Source organism: Syngnathus scovelli, chromosome 12, assembly GCF_024217435.2.
Source record: "Syngnathus scovelli strain Florida chromosome 12, RoL_Ssco_1.2, whole genome shotgun sequence".
Taxonomy (NCBI): domain Eukaryota; kingdom Metazoa; phylum Chordata; class Actinopteri; order Syngnathiformes; family Syngnathidae; genus Syngnathus; species Syngnathus scovelli.
In genome coordinates this window covers 8,147,100-8,164,447 of record NC_090858.1, presented here as the reverse complement: position 1 = coordinate 8,164,447, position 17,348 = coordinate 8,147,100, and the positions used below count along the sequence as shown (strand labels likewise).

The following is a 17,348-nucleotide window of genomic DNA, read 5'->3' as shown; positions in this document are numbered from 1 at the left end:
CGTAACAGGCATAGCTAGAATTGACAATTTCAAGGTGAACTGACCTTCACTCAGGTTGATATATAATATTACAGCTTTGCTGATTGGCCCAACGCTCACAATAAGCCCTGGCAAGGAAAACACTCCCACCTGAACCTCCTGTGTCTCCTCCTTAAACAAACAGCTATCCTCTCTGGGGGCAATGTGTCAGGGGAGAGGCACACATAGGTGTTGACCCTCTCAATATATATATTTTTTTTTAAATACAATGATTACAACACATATAGACGGGGGGGAATCCAGATTTTTTTTTTCTGACCCTCCAATTTCCATAAAGAGTAAAATCAAATGAGAATGACATTTTAAATACACCTTAAAGCGTTCCAGGTACATGCCAGGGTGGTTGCCTAGGTGTCCTAAACATTTTTTGCAAAGAAAATATCATTTCAACAAACATGATCCCAACTCTAGCCCAAACATGAAACACCGCTACATAGGAAACACTACAAAAGGGGGTATTAGGTTTTCGATTAATTGCTCTTCAAGAATTTAATCGAGCCTTGAAGCTATTAAAGTGAAATGAGGTGCATTAGTTGGCTGCAACTAGTAAAAGTGTAATATTTTCAATCTTAAGTAGCTTGTGGCACAAAGAAGGGATGTCAACTAGGGCCGAAATTCTGAAGAAATGTATCATTCAACTACAGCAAAAAGAATGTTCTTCAACAATTTCACCAATGACGTGTAAATAACACCTTTTACCACCCATTTTTTGTTCTTTAACTTAGGCATAGCTTTGGTGATAAGATTATTTTTCCTATTACCCAGCAAGAGGAGAAAACCATTCCTCTGTTGTCATTTTCCAATCACACCTAATGCAGTTAAATGTAAACACATGCCGAGGGTAACATGCGCTCATTTGTCATTGTACAATGGCCCCAACCCCCCGTCCATTTTATTGGCCAATGAGACAAAATACACGTGCCCCACGACAAATAAAGCACATTCGCTCACTCCCACAAAGTCAACGTACATGCACGAGTAAGAATTGCTGGGCTAATGCACTATACAGAGCAAAACTGTAAACACTAAAGACACAAATATCCTGTTCTCATAAAATTTTCAAACTGGTTTGTGAACCTTATATTGGTGAAAACCATGCCCTCTTGAACTTGAGTTGATTTTACAATATCTGCTGTTCCTTAATTGTTAATTCATTGTCAAAACAGAAACATATTGGAAATAATAATAATAATTGCTCTAAAAGAACATAAAATACAAACCTTAAAATGTTGCTTCAACTGTCAGGATAGTCGTACCAGACTCGTACAAGGCTTGGTATTGTGCCAATTTTTGTATTTCTGATTTTCATATTAAAAAACCGTATGAAAAAAGAAATAAATGAATAAATAAATACTAACCTGCGGGGATAGGGCAGTGGGAGGCTGAGTGAAGAGTGTAGAGTGGGCTGCTGACCGAAGGCCATGCGCTCTCCTGACAGTCTGGCGCGTGATTGGCGCAGACAGTGCCTCCTGCTAAAAAGACAACATGGGAAGAGGAAGAAATAAATTAGCCAACATCTCTCATCATCAGCTCAAATTGGAAATAAAGTGGCTGTGATGTAGCAAAGTTAAACACCAGAAGGGTTTACAGTAGCTTCCTCAAAAGAGGATTAAAATAATGAAGCGTGAAAGTGGATGCTGTTCGCGTCCCTCTTCTCGTCGTAGACTACTGTGGTTGACTTTTTGCTGCAATTTAAATACGTCATGTGGTTGCAAAAGTCTGTGCAATATGTTAGCAAGCAACCCATCTGGGTGTATTTCCATTATTCAAACTCAGAGTTTACAGTAAATATACTCAGCTACCAAACTGAGTGAAAGACCTCTCATGACAATTACAAATATATACCAGTGTCTGCATTTTGTCTTTTTATTCCCTGGAGGTCTGATGACAAATCAATTTGGTGCAACATTGCAACCTCTAAAGTCTAATGTCTGAGGAATGGATGATTTCTATTTCCACGATTTGCTCGGGGATGAGGTCGACCAGCATCCCGGAACGGAATGTGTTTGACCTTAGAAGAATGATAAACAGCAGCAATCAGTTTTAAAAACTTTGCCGGTACATTTTAAGGGCATGTTATATCACGTTTGTCAGTAAAGTAACACATAGGCTGTGCAGTACATTACAGGTTCAGACTTTATCCCTAATAAATTGAATAACACTAAATGAAATGAAAGGACTACAACTACTTCGGAACTTGTTGTGCTCCACACAGTGACAATGATGCAATGTACAAGAAATGAAAATTCCCGAAAGAAAAGAACAAATGTTCACAATAAATAATCTCTATCACTAATGCTGCACTGGATAAAAAAAAGCTACAGATTGCAGTTTTTAAGAATATTTTTAATTGAGGGTATTCATCTGTAGACTTGCAATAAAGACAGTTGCTTATTTGTGTGAATACAAATCTAAAATAGAATGCTGCACCTTATCCGATCCATGAGTGATTTCAGTGCAGGCAATATTCGGTCAACCATAAAAGGCTTTACACATAAAATATTCAAGAGTAAGAATGTTAATGTAAAGTGAATCTCATTTTTTGCACAGTTTATCAAGTTCTTATTAGTTACAGAGGACTGACACTTGCTGGAAAAGACCTCAAGAAAAGAGGTGCCTTGTGACACATTGGTCCACTAGTTCAATTATATTCTGGTATGAATAAAGACAAAACCCTTTGTAATACATATTAGTGATCACAGTACAGTATTGAGTTCAGTAGAAAAGAAAGACTGATGTTCGTAAGACATCCAGGCTGGACCAATATTAAGACCACTGTAAAGCGGGATATCTGGAGATATCATGGGGATGACAAATTTCCTTATTCCAACTCAATGTACCATTAAAATTCTGTTAAAGGTAATTTAAAGAGTATTCATGGGTTTCATGGCCAGCTCATGGTTGTATTTATGGTTCACGACGGATAGCTATTCACGCGAGCTTTCCGAGTTCACCTTAATTCACTATTGATAATCATAAAGGCAGTTGGCGCAGATTGTCAAAACATATGTAACTTCATTGATTAAAAAAAAAACTAAGTTATTGTTATATTGAACCAAGACTATACTCACAGCTTAAGTGCAGCAAGTCACAGTGCATAGGCAAATGTGACTTTATTGTTAGAAAATCCATCATACATTCAACGGTTCAATACCGCTGAAGTTGGAACACTAGTGAGAATCGATGATTGTTTGCCTTGCCAATGACTTGAAGCAAAGACTATGAGGTAGCCAGTTAAGGGAAGCTTTTCGATTACAAATCACTAATGTGTTAGCAGGACTTGGAAAATAAACTACAGCAAATTCCTTTGACCCGGGCTACTAGACAATTCAATGCATGGCCACTCTACCAGGACACTACACTCAAGCTCACCATTAAGATAAGCAGTGAACCTTGGTACTATGATCAAGTGTTGCTGCAGGATTATTGCTTCTTGCTTATCTATTTTAGGTCAGGCATACTGCATCAACGCTCACATGGGGCGTGCCTTCAAACCTCCACTGACTAACAACAGTGACTATAAACAAGACACGAGAATCTCTTCTAGTTTAATCCTATGAAGGAACAACGTATTAACACGAGAATGTCACTGTGGTTCAAGCAATGCAATAAAATTAGCGACTGCTTTCTTCCTAAGTGTGGAATACAACCTATGAAATGTGTTTGGGGGGGTATTAAGTATGACCTATCTGCACCATCAGGCCTGTGGGCCACGGAGAGGAGGACCAATCTATTTCTGGACGTTTGATTGTCAGAGACGACAGCAGCTGTTCTCTCTAGATACCTGCTCTACAACAAACCAAGTGGACTCATACAGCTATCCATACACGTACAAAAAACACGCCTCAGTCTCTTGACCCGAGAGAAGCAGTAGATTCGCTTTTCTTCTTATGTGGAACCAACAAGGTCTGAACATTACCTCCTGGAGTGGTAAGTCAACTGCAAGGTTTAAGGATGGGACAATGTCCTCAAAGTCACTGTCAGTGGTTCTGTCCACAGACTGAAGTTTAGGATTTAGATTTGCAATTCAAAGACTTGTATTAATGCATTTGTTTCCAAGTGACTTCATCTAAATTCCAAGTTGTATGCCCCAAGAGATTTGACTGGAACTTGTAATTTCTTAGGTGGTTAGATTAGTCTTTGGTTCAGCTCAGCAGCACATACACTATTAAAATTTTACAGTCACATACCAAAGTCAAGATACACGGAATGCTGAGATGGAAAGCAGACCAAGGTTTACAATCCTAACAGTGGTGAGTTGAACTGAACCATCCCGGCATGGTGGAAAAGGGGCTGCAGAGAACATGCCATAAGAGTCAAACACTTGTTGGAGCCTGACATCTATTTGTGGTAGAAACCACCAGGTCAGATTAGGCTAGTAGAGGTAGAAGCTTCTGAGAGTATCATTCACTCATTCATTAATCTACTGTATCACTCATTCTCACGAGGGTTGCGGGCGTACCGGAGCCTATCCCAAAAGTCTTAGGGTGGTAGGCAGGGGACACCCTGTACTGGTCGAGAGTAATTGCAGACAACTTAACAGGAACGGTCTTGCTTCCTAGTTAAGCAATCACAAAGAGCAACCAAGTTCGTAGAAGGAAGCCTTTGTCATATTCTCGTGTCCTCATTTTCTCAAATGCACGTACTTATTACTGACAAAAGTTTGACATTAGTCTGCAATTTCAGCATTACTGCAAAGGCTCTTGGTGATAATGCAGAAGAAATATTACCTGCGTGATAAATGTGCTTTCTTATCCAACCATCTCTCTTTTTTCCTATCTTTCAGTTCTTTCAGTTATTACTCGTTCACCATCCCCACACTTGTAAGGGAAAAGCAGTTAGCCTGCTGGAGAAGAGGAAAGATGGCTGGCAGGCCAAAGGCAATCACACAGACCACAGAGAAGAGAATTAAGAGAGGATGACAGAAGTGGGGAAAGGAAGAGAAAAATGGTATTTCCAGCACATTAAGCACTTAGAGTAAAACTAGACAAAAGAGGCTGGGTGACTGACTGTTGAGTCACCGCAAGCCAATGATGACATTTGGAGGGGAGGAGAATTGATCCGGTCAGAGGGATTTCCCTGGAAGTTTACTGATGACAAGAAGGCACTCAAGAAAACAAAACACCATGTACACCAAGGGTGTCTGAAGGACACAAGTTGAATTTTCATCCAAATGAAAAGCTAATCAACTTTAGTTCATTGACAAGTGCATGCAGTATGCGGGGACACCAGTTGCCCATCCCAGATGTAGAACAAACTATTCTAGAAAGTTGTAGTTGGAAAAGGAACCACATATCCAACCAGACAGAAGGGGAGAAGGGTGCATCATCAGTATCGGGCTTCACAAGTTATCACCCAACAAACATGGAGACACCCACCCACGCACGTGTGATGTAATCACAACTTTCATGCATACGCACATAGAAAAATCGGGGTCATGGATGCGAGCGTGCAGGGAAGAGGCTGGCAGCTTAGCATCACTCGCTGCAGTGCTGATAAATGGGCACACTCCAGACTGCTTTCATTGATAATGGAAAAGAGTAACTTATGAGGATTCTGGCCAGGTGTATGATGAACAAAAGAAAAATAACAGAAGCAAGCAGACAAAAAACAGCCCTTGTGCCGTTCAATCATTTCCCAATGTATTCCTCATGGTGTCATCGGAAAACATCCTTATCAAATCATAAAGTTGGAAAGGACAATTTACCCAAAAACAATAAAACAAACTCCTCCGACTAAATTCCGTGCAGTACCGTGTTGATTTTAAATAGGGCTCCTCGGGGCTTTTAAGGAAGGATCAGCTCAATATGAAAAAGGGAAGGACAGCAACTATTTAGAAAAGACCTGGGAGGCATCTAAAAACATTGCAAGGAATTTGCAAGTGTGTTTAATTTCATACAAAAGGCAAAAACACACCCCTCCGGCCACCCGGATGAAGCTGAAGATCATCAGAATGCAAAAGTGTAGATTTGAGGGGAAGGCACACAAAAGTAAAGGAGTGAAAACATAATAGAAATGAGTTATAAAGATGGGTTATAAATTGTGGCTTCATACACGTCTGCTGCAAATGTTTTTACAAAGCACCCATCCTCAACATCACCTGCAGACTGCCATCGCCACAGTTCATCGCCAAGGTCGTTTGAATATATCCACGGTGCATGAAATCAGCTCTCAACATTCTCTGGATCTACATCGGTCTAATTTGACATATGAAAGACTTGTGTTGACTCAAAATATTCTGCCATGACATAATAATTCTGCATTTATGTTGTTGATATGTTAACCATCTACTCCCGAGGGTTTGCGGAGTAAGCATATGTAAGTATGACACGATGAATCTGCGTTCTAACTTAAGTTGACCACATAAATCTCATTTTATTGGTTTTTCTCTGCTGAGCTGACATATTATGTTGGATGGCTCCCTTCAGAATAAGATTCAATTCAGAAGACATATCTACTCACGTTCACATTCACTGAACGTACCATCGCACCCACCGTGGCAATCAGCCCGGCCGGCATTACAAAATGTTTACCAAACTTTGAATTGAGATTATAGATAATATTCAAACAATTATGACAGATCTAAGTGGTTGGAGACGGCAGATGTGCAATAAGCTAGCCATAATCAATTAACTTTGGCATAGCTACTGTAGACATGTTTATTGAAAGAGATACGGCAAGAACATATTGCGAAAGGGGATAATGAATTGGGCGACCTCTATTTTGCTATAGTGGTGTTCATATAGTAGTTACCTTGGTAACAACAGCACAGCAGCTTAAAAAGCCCATAACACATTTATGAATCATATTTCAAAATGAACCTATGTTTTAGTCAAGCAGAAAGACGCAGTTCGTAGCCATTCAATAAAATAAAAAATCCTGGCACGCCACATCAGAAATATGGCCTCGGGCTGACAATGCAAAAGCATTGAAATGAAGCCGGAATCCTCCCACGAAAAGTCCATGCCCCTTTCATTTAATCCTTCCATTGCCTCTGCTTTGTTCATCAAGTTCATATGCAGGTTGGGTTATCCCAAGGGTTGCCTCCTTAAGACCAAATCCAGTAAGGGCTCAAGCAGTGCAAATTGTAACTGCAGATTTGCTTTAATGATAGGTTATATCACAGAGCGCTGGTATTCTGCCAACCAGTTTTTTTTTTTTTTTAGTAAGATGACTGTTGTTGGTACATGGTCAACATTTAATTTTCCCATCTAGAGAAAATTGAAAACAAAACAAAGGGGTGTTGGATTCTCTCAAAGACTAAATGTCCCACGTAATCTACAAATAACAGCAGTGTTTTCATACCCAGAAATAGAGCCTCCACACCACCAATGGAACATAATGCTATTTTAAATTGTTATGGCATGTGCGCAGAAAAAAAAAGATTCTCACGTGTAACTGATGATTCTAGACGGATCAGTCGTGTCATTTCTGCCTTTTTCTTACCTTACCCAAATGTGAACAAGAGTGTAAAAGAAGAAATATATTGTACGCTGATTAGGTTCGATGAAATTGCCATTATTAGTCATAGAATTAGGGAATCTTTATTGTCTCAGAAAGAACTAAAAATATATAGCAAGTAAGGAGGACACAGAAATGTAGGCCACCCATTCAATATAGACACAACATCTATGAACCTGTACACAGTGCAGAGCCAATAATGCAACAACCTTTGAAATGAATCTGAGATGTGCTGAATAACCAAAGGGAGGGAACAGGCCCAAATCATTTTTATTATGTGTGATAGCAAGTTAAAGACATGACCTTCAGGGTTTTATTCATGTGTTTTGTGCAATTTCCCAAAATCACAGTGGTAATTATTTATTCTAGACTACAAGGACTGGGATGACTCAGACCTTTAAAATCACAAGACCAGGCTTTCAAATTAATTGTTTGATTTTTTAGAAGATTCTTTTAGAACTTTTTTGAATCCTGCTCTAAATGCATTATTAAAGCAGAAGCTAAACACTGTCTCCATGGTAATTCTCTAGCAGAAGTGTCCTCCAACATCTCCTGCATCCTATTTATAGACTAGTGGATGACTGGTTAGTTGGCAAAGGATGAGTAACACAAACTGGAAACATTTCTGAAACCTCTGCGTGTCATTTGTCTTTGCCGTACATCTTTGCTTTCTAACAAAAGACTTTGAACAAGCAGAACAATCACTAGAGTTAGTACAAAGAGCAGGTTCAATGTGTCTGAAACGTGACAGCCTTGAAAGCTCTGAGACAGTGGAACACATTCACGTTATGCACATTCAGTGAAACCATTGATGACAAACAACCTTGACGCCGTACAAATCAATGAGTACACGACAAGCAGTAGTTCTGGGAGGGCCACTCAATCTTTCCTACACTTGGCGAAAGGCTTGAGATGGAACCCTGTATCCATTCATCCATTTTCTGAACCAATTTACTCAACCAAAACCAAGGAGAAAAAGAAGACCCAAATCTTGGTGTCATTTTAGATCCATCATCAACAATGGATTATAGTTGCGGGGCTATTTACATAAGCAATTCTGTGACTGGCCAGCCTCCTAAAGGTGCCTTTGAGTAGAGGGACAGGATTGTATCCATCATATCATCCCGTTAGACATACTTGACTTTCATATGACACAAGACAAGAAGGAACATTTTAGTCCAAATAAAGGTATGGCACTTTATGCCAAGGTTAGGCCACATAGTCATTTAGAAATCACTTTCATTTTAGTTATTAAAGCCAAAGTCCACAACAAATAACACTTTTTCAGAATTAGCTTCCAAACTGTTTTTTGCTTGCTGATTTTTGTCATATTATTCATGCAAAATGACTTGCAAAAAAAAAAAGAGCCTCCAGTCATTCGAAGTAACACTTCTAATTTTCTAACTAAACTCATGGAATGTTGAATGGAAGCTATTCAAACTTGATGGGTATTCTCATTAAAAGCAGTGTAGTTTGTTAAATACACGTTTCACTGAACTTTTGTCTGAGTTTTAAATTACACTCCTGTAGCTGTCCTGCATCACAACAAAAAACTGATCTTTATTACTCATATTTTCATGCACAAACTGAACATTAGACTCAAATTACAGTACATGGCAAAAAGAGTAAATAAATGCACGTAGTAGTGCCATAAGCAATGAAAAAGAGAGCAAGCATATCAACTATTAAAAAATGAAAAATCATCTAAAAACTAACAGTTTGGTAGACATTGAGAATGAACAAAACGTATTAGAGTCGGACAATAGGTAAGCGACTAAATGCTTCGGGAGGTCTGCCGAAAAGAGTAGTGCGTCATTATCCGTATGCAAAATGTATCTCCTGTGTCTGCCCTGCATGGCAATACTCCAGCATGTGTAATTACAGTGTAAACAAGGCAGGCGATGCAATTTCAGTTGCCTGAGCCTTCATTTGTTGCAGTTAAGACTCGGTACTTGACTCCTGCCAACATCTCTCCCAAATACAAAGGGATCATTTCAGGATTAAAACAGGGAGAAAGGCCACGGCAGTTATGAAGTTTACTGGATGAGCCATTTGTCTCTGCCGTAAAAAATAAAACAACTAACGTGTATCTTGCGGCATGTTTACTAATTTAATGTCGTAATTCTTTCACTTTCTACTGCTTGCTTAATCTGTTCAGGGTGGTGGGGTGAGATGGAGCCCATTTCAACTGACCCAGATCGTCAATCGTTAGTCATATGCAGACAATCACTCGTAAACATTAACACCCCAAGTCTTGACTGTGACGCACCACCGTGCCACCCTAATTTATTGCAGTCATTGTTCAATGTTGGTACTCGAGAATCTTTTTCAACAATAGATGGAGAGGCCAAAAAGTACCTTACATTTCTAAACGTGATCCATGGTAAAACAATGCTATGCTAGTCCATCTGTATTCTATATCTCAATCTGCTTAATTTGCATTGATCAGGGATTGATGACTACTATTCATCTGCTTAAGTTCTATTTTAATAGCCGTGTTTAATCTTCACGCTCATTTAATTGCTCCAGCCACAAGTACAGAGTAGCAATAAAGCTCCCAAGTGATGGCTGCAACTAACATGTGCCAACTGCTCAAGAGTTGAATAGGGGGGACCCAGACAAAAAGGAAACAACCAACCAACAAACAGCAGGCCACTTCGCAACATGCATTTCTAAGACACCGTGGAGAAAGAATCTTCTCAAGTGGAAAGAAACATGGACTCCCATTAACCATGACGCCCTCAACACAAGAGTGATGTCACATTCATCCAGTTTAAGTGCGACCGGCAAAGCCCTCATTAACATGGTAACGGAACACCGTGAGGTCGCACCCAGCAGGGAAAGTCTGTATGATGACAGTTTAGCAGCAGAGTAGCCTGATCTGTCTTGTGCACATTGGAGCAGACACCTGATCTTATGCTCAAATAAATCAGACAATAGTTGCTGTTTGTTATGCAGCAATAAAAGAAGGGTGGAGGGGGAAAAATAAAAATAGGCCAGTTTTTCCTGCTTAGCTTGATGTGGCTGTGGTGACTATATTTTATTTATTTTTTTTTTTAAATAAAATTGCAGTATTAAATTACAGTTTCCAGGAGGGCTGGGTGATATATCATCATCGAATTGATATCTAGTCATCAACATTCAAGATGTGAAGCACCGTTAACCTTGTTGGCACGGGTTTCCATTTGATAGTGAATTTTCAAGTCATTCGTATATCTTAAATACCTTTCAGGTTTTGTCTTTTATGTTTTTTTTTATTGTATACTGCACAAGTCAGCCATCCAAAAGAATCTCCTCTACCAGATAGATACTCAATCAATACTGTGGTTTGTTGTTTCATTATATATGTCTGAAAGCAGAAATAAAGCTTTTACATTAAAGTTGCATGTGGTGGCCAGCTCCACAATGGAAAAAAGATTTTCCTGGTTGCATGCTGCATTTAGTTACTATGGTGCTGCCAGCCTATTTTCTTCTTGAGCGAAAGAGGTGAGCTTGAGGGCGAGGGAATCCTCTGTCATTACCAGGCCTCTTTCATACGTCGCAGCAAGAAATTAAAAAGCGCCTCACTGTTAACAAGATGATGATTTTCCGCTGTTGCCAATTAATCGTTGATGCGTCTTCTCTCTCTGTCCTGCGCTGATATGATTCTCCCTTTTTAGTACTGTTGTAATTATTCATCTGCCTCTTTTAACTCACATCGTATTGTTTTCAATTCAGCAAATCGGTGAAAAATAGAGAAGCAAAGGCTCACAGAATGGGTTTCAGCATGTATAATACCTAATAATGTATAATAATATTTACAATACCATTTAATATTGTTAATGTATCCTTATGTCACTGTCTAGCAGTTTTACTGGAAGGCGTGAGATACACAATGGAGTTAAGTGGACAAATAATCAGCAGTCCGTGAAACACTACTTTTTAATTGAAATTCAACTACTTTAAGATATATGACAACTAATATCAAAACTGAAATAAGAGGTATCATTTTGGACCACGTTGGGAAAAAGAATGTTATAAACACACACCTCTCTGGTGGTTACTATATTTTGCCTCAACTGATTCAAGACGTGATTACTCGGTAAGACAAGACCAAGATCAAACATTTCGGTTCTCCAAGTTCTCAGTGTTCTCGATCCTGGCAGCATCACCTCTACTCTGCTGCTTGCATTAATTTGAACCTGCATAAACAAGGGTACAAACAATCAATACTTGGTGAAGGAGAGGTCAAGTCGAGCCTTGCTATCCATAATTAGCTGCATAAATTAGACCGTCTTCATGTTTTCGGAGGGCAGATCACTATCGATTTGACCCATATGGGAAGCATACTAGGTGGATGAATTTAAAGAAAGAAAGCACAAACGGTGTGGGTCAATAGCCACTATTTCGAATTGATTACTTTTGTTTGCTTGCACCTTAAAGTAAAACCACTAACAAGTGATTTTAGCTACTGTGCCACAATTTCAAGGAAATAAACATATGAAGAGAATCCCATTCTGGAAATGTGTTCTCCTTTCACAGTAATGCGCTTCGTCTCATATTAGATGACTCGAAAGTGAAGGTGATGACCTTCATCTCCAAACAGCAACCTCACCTGTCCTCCTGGCAGCAGACAGAGTGCCAGCTCGCTGTCCTCGAGATGCGGGGTGACCAAGCGGTGCTCCCATCCATCACCACATTACACACATTGCCCGAGTTTAATATCCTTTGCAGACTTGAATAGAGCTACACGTGGCCACCCTGAAACACGGGCAGCTAATTAGTCAATGACAAGAGTTGAGGGTTCACCAGTTATTTACCACCTCGAGGGTGTAATCCCTTCCAGTATGTTAATGAGGACCTCGCCAATCACCATAGCCTCATCCATGACTGCACCAACCTCGGCACTATGAAGAGTAGATTTTTGTGGCAGGAGGCCATGCAGTCACTGCAGGATCCGCCTGACAAGAGGTTTGAGAATGAATGATATTGCACTGTGCATTCTGATGAGGCAGCAGGAAGAGAGAGCGAGAGAGAGAGAGAGAGAGAGAGAGAGAGAGAGAGAGAGAGAGAGAGAGAGAGAGAGAGAGAGAGAGAGCACTTTCTGCATTTCTACAAGTGCCTATCAATGAAGAAATCCAGGCCAGGACTGTCAGGCAACAGGCAAACAGCTGGTGAGGGTGACAAAAGGTACATACTCATATTTACAACGTACCGTACTTTCCACACTATAAGGCGCACCTAAAAACCTCCAATTTTCTCAAAAGCCGACAGTGAGCCTTATAATCCGGTGCGCCTTATATATGGACCAATATGGATTCGTGGAAGAGGACTAATTCATTAAAGTAAGCTTTACATGTTTATTTTACGTGTTGTGTGATATTAACGTTTGAGCAACGTTGAGTTATTGATATATTGTTATTGTTTTCACTATTGCGAGTGTTACTATATTGTGATTGCATTAACGTTTGAGCAACGTTGAGTTATTTATTCTATGCACCGTATAATCCGGTGCGCCTTATATATGAACAAAGTTTTAAAATGGGCCATTCATTGAAGGTGCGCCTTATAATCCGGTGCGCCTTATAGTGCGGAAAATACGGTACACATTGTGGAAGGACTGAGAGAATGTACAGATGAAAGTCATGAGAAAAAAGGTCAAGAGAAATACAGTTCGATGCTCAAGATCCTCTTGTGTCCCACAACACCGTTGAGGATTTTCTCTGAACTCGTCTTAATATTTTGTTGTTGCCTGGCAAGAATATCAAGACTGAAATTTTGTCTATATCCCCCAAGCCAATTTGATACCATCAATTTTATGTAGAAGTATCTGCATGGATTAAAATAAAATATGCAGTGAAGCAGATCAACTCATCAAGTGTAATTATTTAATTAAAAAAAAAAAGTACACCGCCCTGTCTCATCTAGATGAGGCAGATTTGTTGAACAAATAAAAAAAAAACACTCTAAAGCACTCCAAATTGGAGAGCAGAGTGCTTGCCAGAACTCCGGCACACCACACAAATTATAGAAGTCCACGCTTGCTGGGCTTTTGCACCTCAGTGGACAGGAAGGAAGTGTGTCAGAGGCAGAGGGGGTCATCTCCAAAATGTCAAGAAATATTTGGTATTTTGTTCAGAGTGCGAAAAAATGCCTAACAACATACATTTCAGCAAACGCAGGAACTAACTTTCATCATAAAGTTTATAGTTCATTTCACTTTTCTTGATGTGATAGTACGGTTAAGAGACTTCTTCAATATGATGGTTAATGTCTGCCACACATTCTTTACTCGCATCTAGCATGTATGCGTAAAAGCATAATCATTAAATGTATATGTGCTACTGCAAAACAAAGAATACAAAACAGCAGTAACAAGGCTTTCTTTAAGCGAGGCTTCTCCCATGATGAGCAAAACAAACACAAAGGGCTCATTGCGCTTGTCAAACGTAACATTTTATTGCTCGACAGTATCCTCAAGAAATCTGTCAATTAAAATTAAATGCTTTTGTGCCGAGAAACAAGGCTAACAGCTGCAGCGTGAACTGACATGGCCGGCTGGAGACACAAAAATATCTGTCTGCTCTTTACTTCCTGTGCAGCCCACTGAGGAAGCTTCAATCCAGAACATTTGAAGGCAGAGCATCATTAATCACCATCATTTCTATAAATTTGTCAATATCAGCTACACAAACTATCAGTTCTTATTTTAGCAAAACAGTAATGGAAATATATGCAATATTCTCTCGGTTATGTGACAGAACTTGGTCAAGATTCTACAGATGACCCAGCAGGACCTTACAGACATAGAAATGTGGAGAACCTGTCATCTGAAAAACAGAATCAGGTCTTTTGTGAAGAATATTATCGTGCGCTGGTTATTGCAGCGCATTATGTAATAGGATAAAACAATTATGCATAATGCTCAATTTAAGAACACAATTATCGCTCTATTATTATAATTGTTAAAAAATAGGGCTTCAATATTTGTTATTTTAATGTATTTAATGCTACAACCTTGTGATGGCCAAAATACCACCATCATCAAAAAATATCAGAATTAAATGATGAATTACATTTGACCAATTTTTTTTTCAACTGCAGTAAAGAAAACAAGTCCGTTACGGGTAAATGACCTTAATCGGGTCTTCAGAGTCAAGCTTAAAACCCCTAACAAACAAACAACGTCGTTAGATAGCTTGAGCACAGACAAAAGTTTGCTTTCTAATTAGTGCCATGTACAAATGTCTTCTTCTGAAGACCAATGAAATGATGAAGACATGAAATCATACATTAGACCTCACACTGAGTTTCAAGGGTAAGATCGCAGTCAAGCGACAACTTCTGACGACAGCTTTGTCACTCATTTAAGCGAATCACCTCCTCCCAGACGATCGCCACTCTCTTATCACACTAATCAGGATAACTTCAGTCCTAAGTCAGTGAAGGCAGCATGGATAAATGAGTTTACTCCTACGTTGATTGGATTATATAGCAGAAGATGCTTGACCTGATGGCCCCAACCACAAACTGATGAGCTTAATGAACACAAGAGCTTTAATAGCAAAATCAGAATATGAGCTACCTGATGAGCAAAAATATATTTTTACCTTCACCAATAATCTGTCTACGATATGTGCCGTATGATAACTCCAGAATATATAGATTCATACTATTAATATTCAACTGCCGTTTTATTCCATGTAGTTTTACAAGGATGGCTTACCCCAATGATTCAACTCCCGAGACTCACTTAAGGGGAGCTGCATTTATATGACAGAAGACTCAATAGTAATCTGGTGGAGGTTAAATGTGAGTCCCAAGGGTCCAGAGGCTGCTTTGCATTTATGAGGAGATGCAACTACACCAAAAAGTGTCTTTTTTTTTAATTTGTGTCTGTCCCACTTGCAAAACCTGGACGACGCTGGATGCATGAAGGAAAAAACTAAGCGACCCAAGGCAGGAGCTTTATAGACAGAATTTCGAAACTGAGTTCTACTGCTGCAACGAGGGACTCATAAAAGTCCACTGGATCAGCAGCAGGGATGCTTGCACTGTATGACCGGCAAGTAAATCTGAGCAGATTAAGATATACGTATTTCATCTTGATTACACTTTGTAAAAGAGAATGTAAAGAAATTCTCTTTTAGTATTAAGCCTTATCATATTTTCATATTCATGCTATTCATATAAAGCGTGCATTGGGGGGCTTTAATGGATTAATTGCATGCCAGTAAATTTAAATGGGGACATCTTGATTACTGATCACGTTACTCGACAAGTCAAGCTGTACAGTTTTAGTATGAGGCAGGATTATGTGTGAGGACGGGTTAAAAGCAAACATAGGTATAGAAAGCATTGCGTGGGCTTCCTCATTCTTCAGTCCAAGTGGCAGCCAGATCGGTTCCCTCATTGGGTCCCTGCGGCTGTAAAAGCTTTGAGCAAAGCTTCACCATATAGGAACACGATGAGCAACTACTGCATTGTAGGCCAACAGTTTAAAGTCAAATCTGCACCCGGCTGCAGGAAAACACACGGATCTCCCAGATGAATGGGGAAACACCCGCAGGGAGGGGAAAGCCAGCGGGCAAGCTGTCTGACATCATCCACGCCTGCATGTCTCATGTTTAATGTCTGTGTTTGTGTTCATGTCAATTCAAGGCACACAGGTGGCTTTTGAGGATTTGTGCAGCCATTGATGGTACTGCAGTAGAAACTACACACATCCCACTCGCACGCTGCAGTTTCACATAGAAGGAAAGAGAAGGAGGTTGCCCCGCTGGAGATCACAAGCTCAACATTTATGACAGACTCACCCAACACCCGTCAAGAAATGACACGTGTACACAGACGCTCCCACACGAGCAAATAAATCAACAAAGTTGACGGATTATGACGGCAGGTAAAGGGGGCTAGTTTAGGAGTGAGCGGCCGGGGCAGCGCCAGATGATGGTCTTCATCAGCAGGCGCTTCAAACAACTGCAATGCCTCCTTGTCAAAGCTCCACGTCCCACTCTGCGTGGAAATACACTAACTCGCAGGCGACAGCAGATCGAGGCGCATTTCCTTTCTCGCAATGAGTCCAAACGTTTACGCAATCTTAAAACAAGAGCATTGCAGGAAACCCAAAGGCTAGTTAGCGCTACTTCCGTAGCAAACCCAACCGGCCGACACCGTGCGCTTCGCTCCGGGCAGCCAGTTCCTCCGCGTCCCTCTCACCCACTCCCCCCCTTTCTCTCTCGAACACGTCCTGGGACTTACCGATCTTACGTGCTGCTGGTGCCGCGGGGAAGGAGCGATGAGTGCGGGGAGGCTGCCGGCCGCCGCTCCACCGTTTCGGGACAACAGCAAGACTGATCTGCACACTTTCGCAGCCATCTCTGAAGTGAAATCTCGCCGTGGAAGGAGACTGCTGCGGGCGGACCGAGACGCACCAAAGGGAAGAGGGAGGGAGGGAGGGTGGCGGAGGAGGAGGAGGAAGGGGTGCTAGTGGTGGGCGGGTTTGCGGGGCCGGTGTGCGTACGCCACGGCAAAATAATTTGCATGAACCTTGAAGCAGAAACTCTATTGTAATCCCTAATTACTGCTTTGACTTTAGAGATAAAGAATGATAATTATTCACAAATTTGTGGTGGTAAAATAATGCTGGTGAACATATTTATAAATCAATCAGCTTTTACAATTATAGCTACTCTTCAAGACCTCTGTTCTAAGGTCAGGGTCACACAGGTCATGTTTGAAGGCTCTGCTAAACAGCCTTTTTTATGCAAGAACCGGATAATTGGGAAATGTAGCTAAACTACAAAAAAGAAGTCTGACTGGGAGGAACTGATAAGCCAATTAACTCCCTGGAACATGAACTGGAACAG

At 40.4% G+C, this 17,348-nt stretch overlaps 1 protein-coding gene across 4 annotated transcripts in view; it reads right to left on the bottom strand.

Moving 5' to 3' along the window:
- mcu (mitochondrial calcium uniporter) overlaps nucleotides 1–16,938 on the bottom strand; it is a 35,254-nt gene extending 18,316 nt beyond the window's left edge. The window contains exons 1-2 of one of the 4 annotated variants that reach the window (XM_049735674.2): nucleotides 16,741–16,938; nucleotides 1,398–1,508 (exon numbers count right to left, since the gene is read on the bottom strand). In XM_049735674.2, the coding sequence (XP_049591631.1) occupies nucleotides 1,398–1,508; nucleotides 16,741–16,857 (228 nt within the window). In that variant the 5' untranslated portion in view covers nucleotides 16,858–16,938. Of the gene's footprint in view, nucleotides 1–1,397; nucleotides 1,512–16,740 lie in introns of all 4 variants that reach the window. The other 3 variants (XM_049735676.2, XM_049735673.2, XM_049735675.2) reach the window with 3 other exon arrangements.
- Between the last annotated feature and the right edge of the window lie 410 nt (nucleotides 16,939–17,348).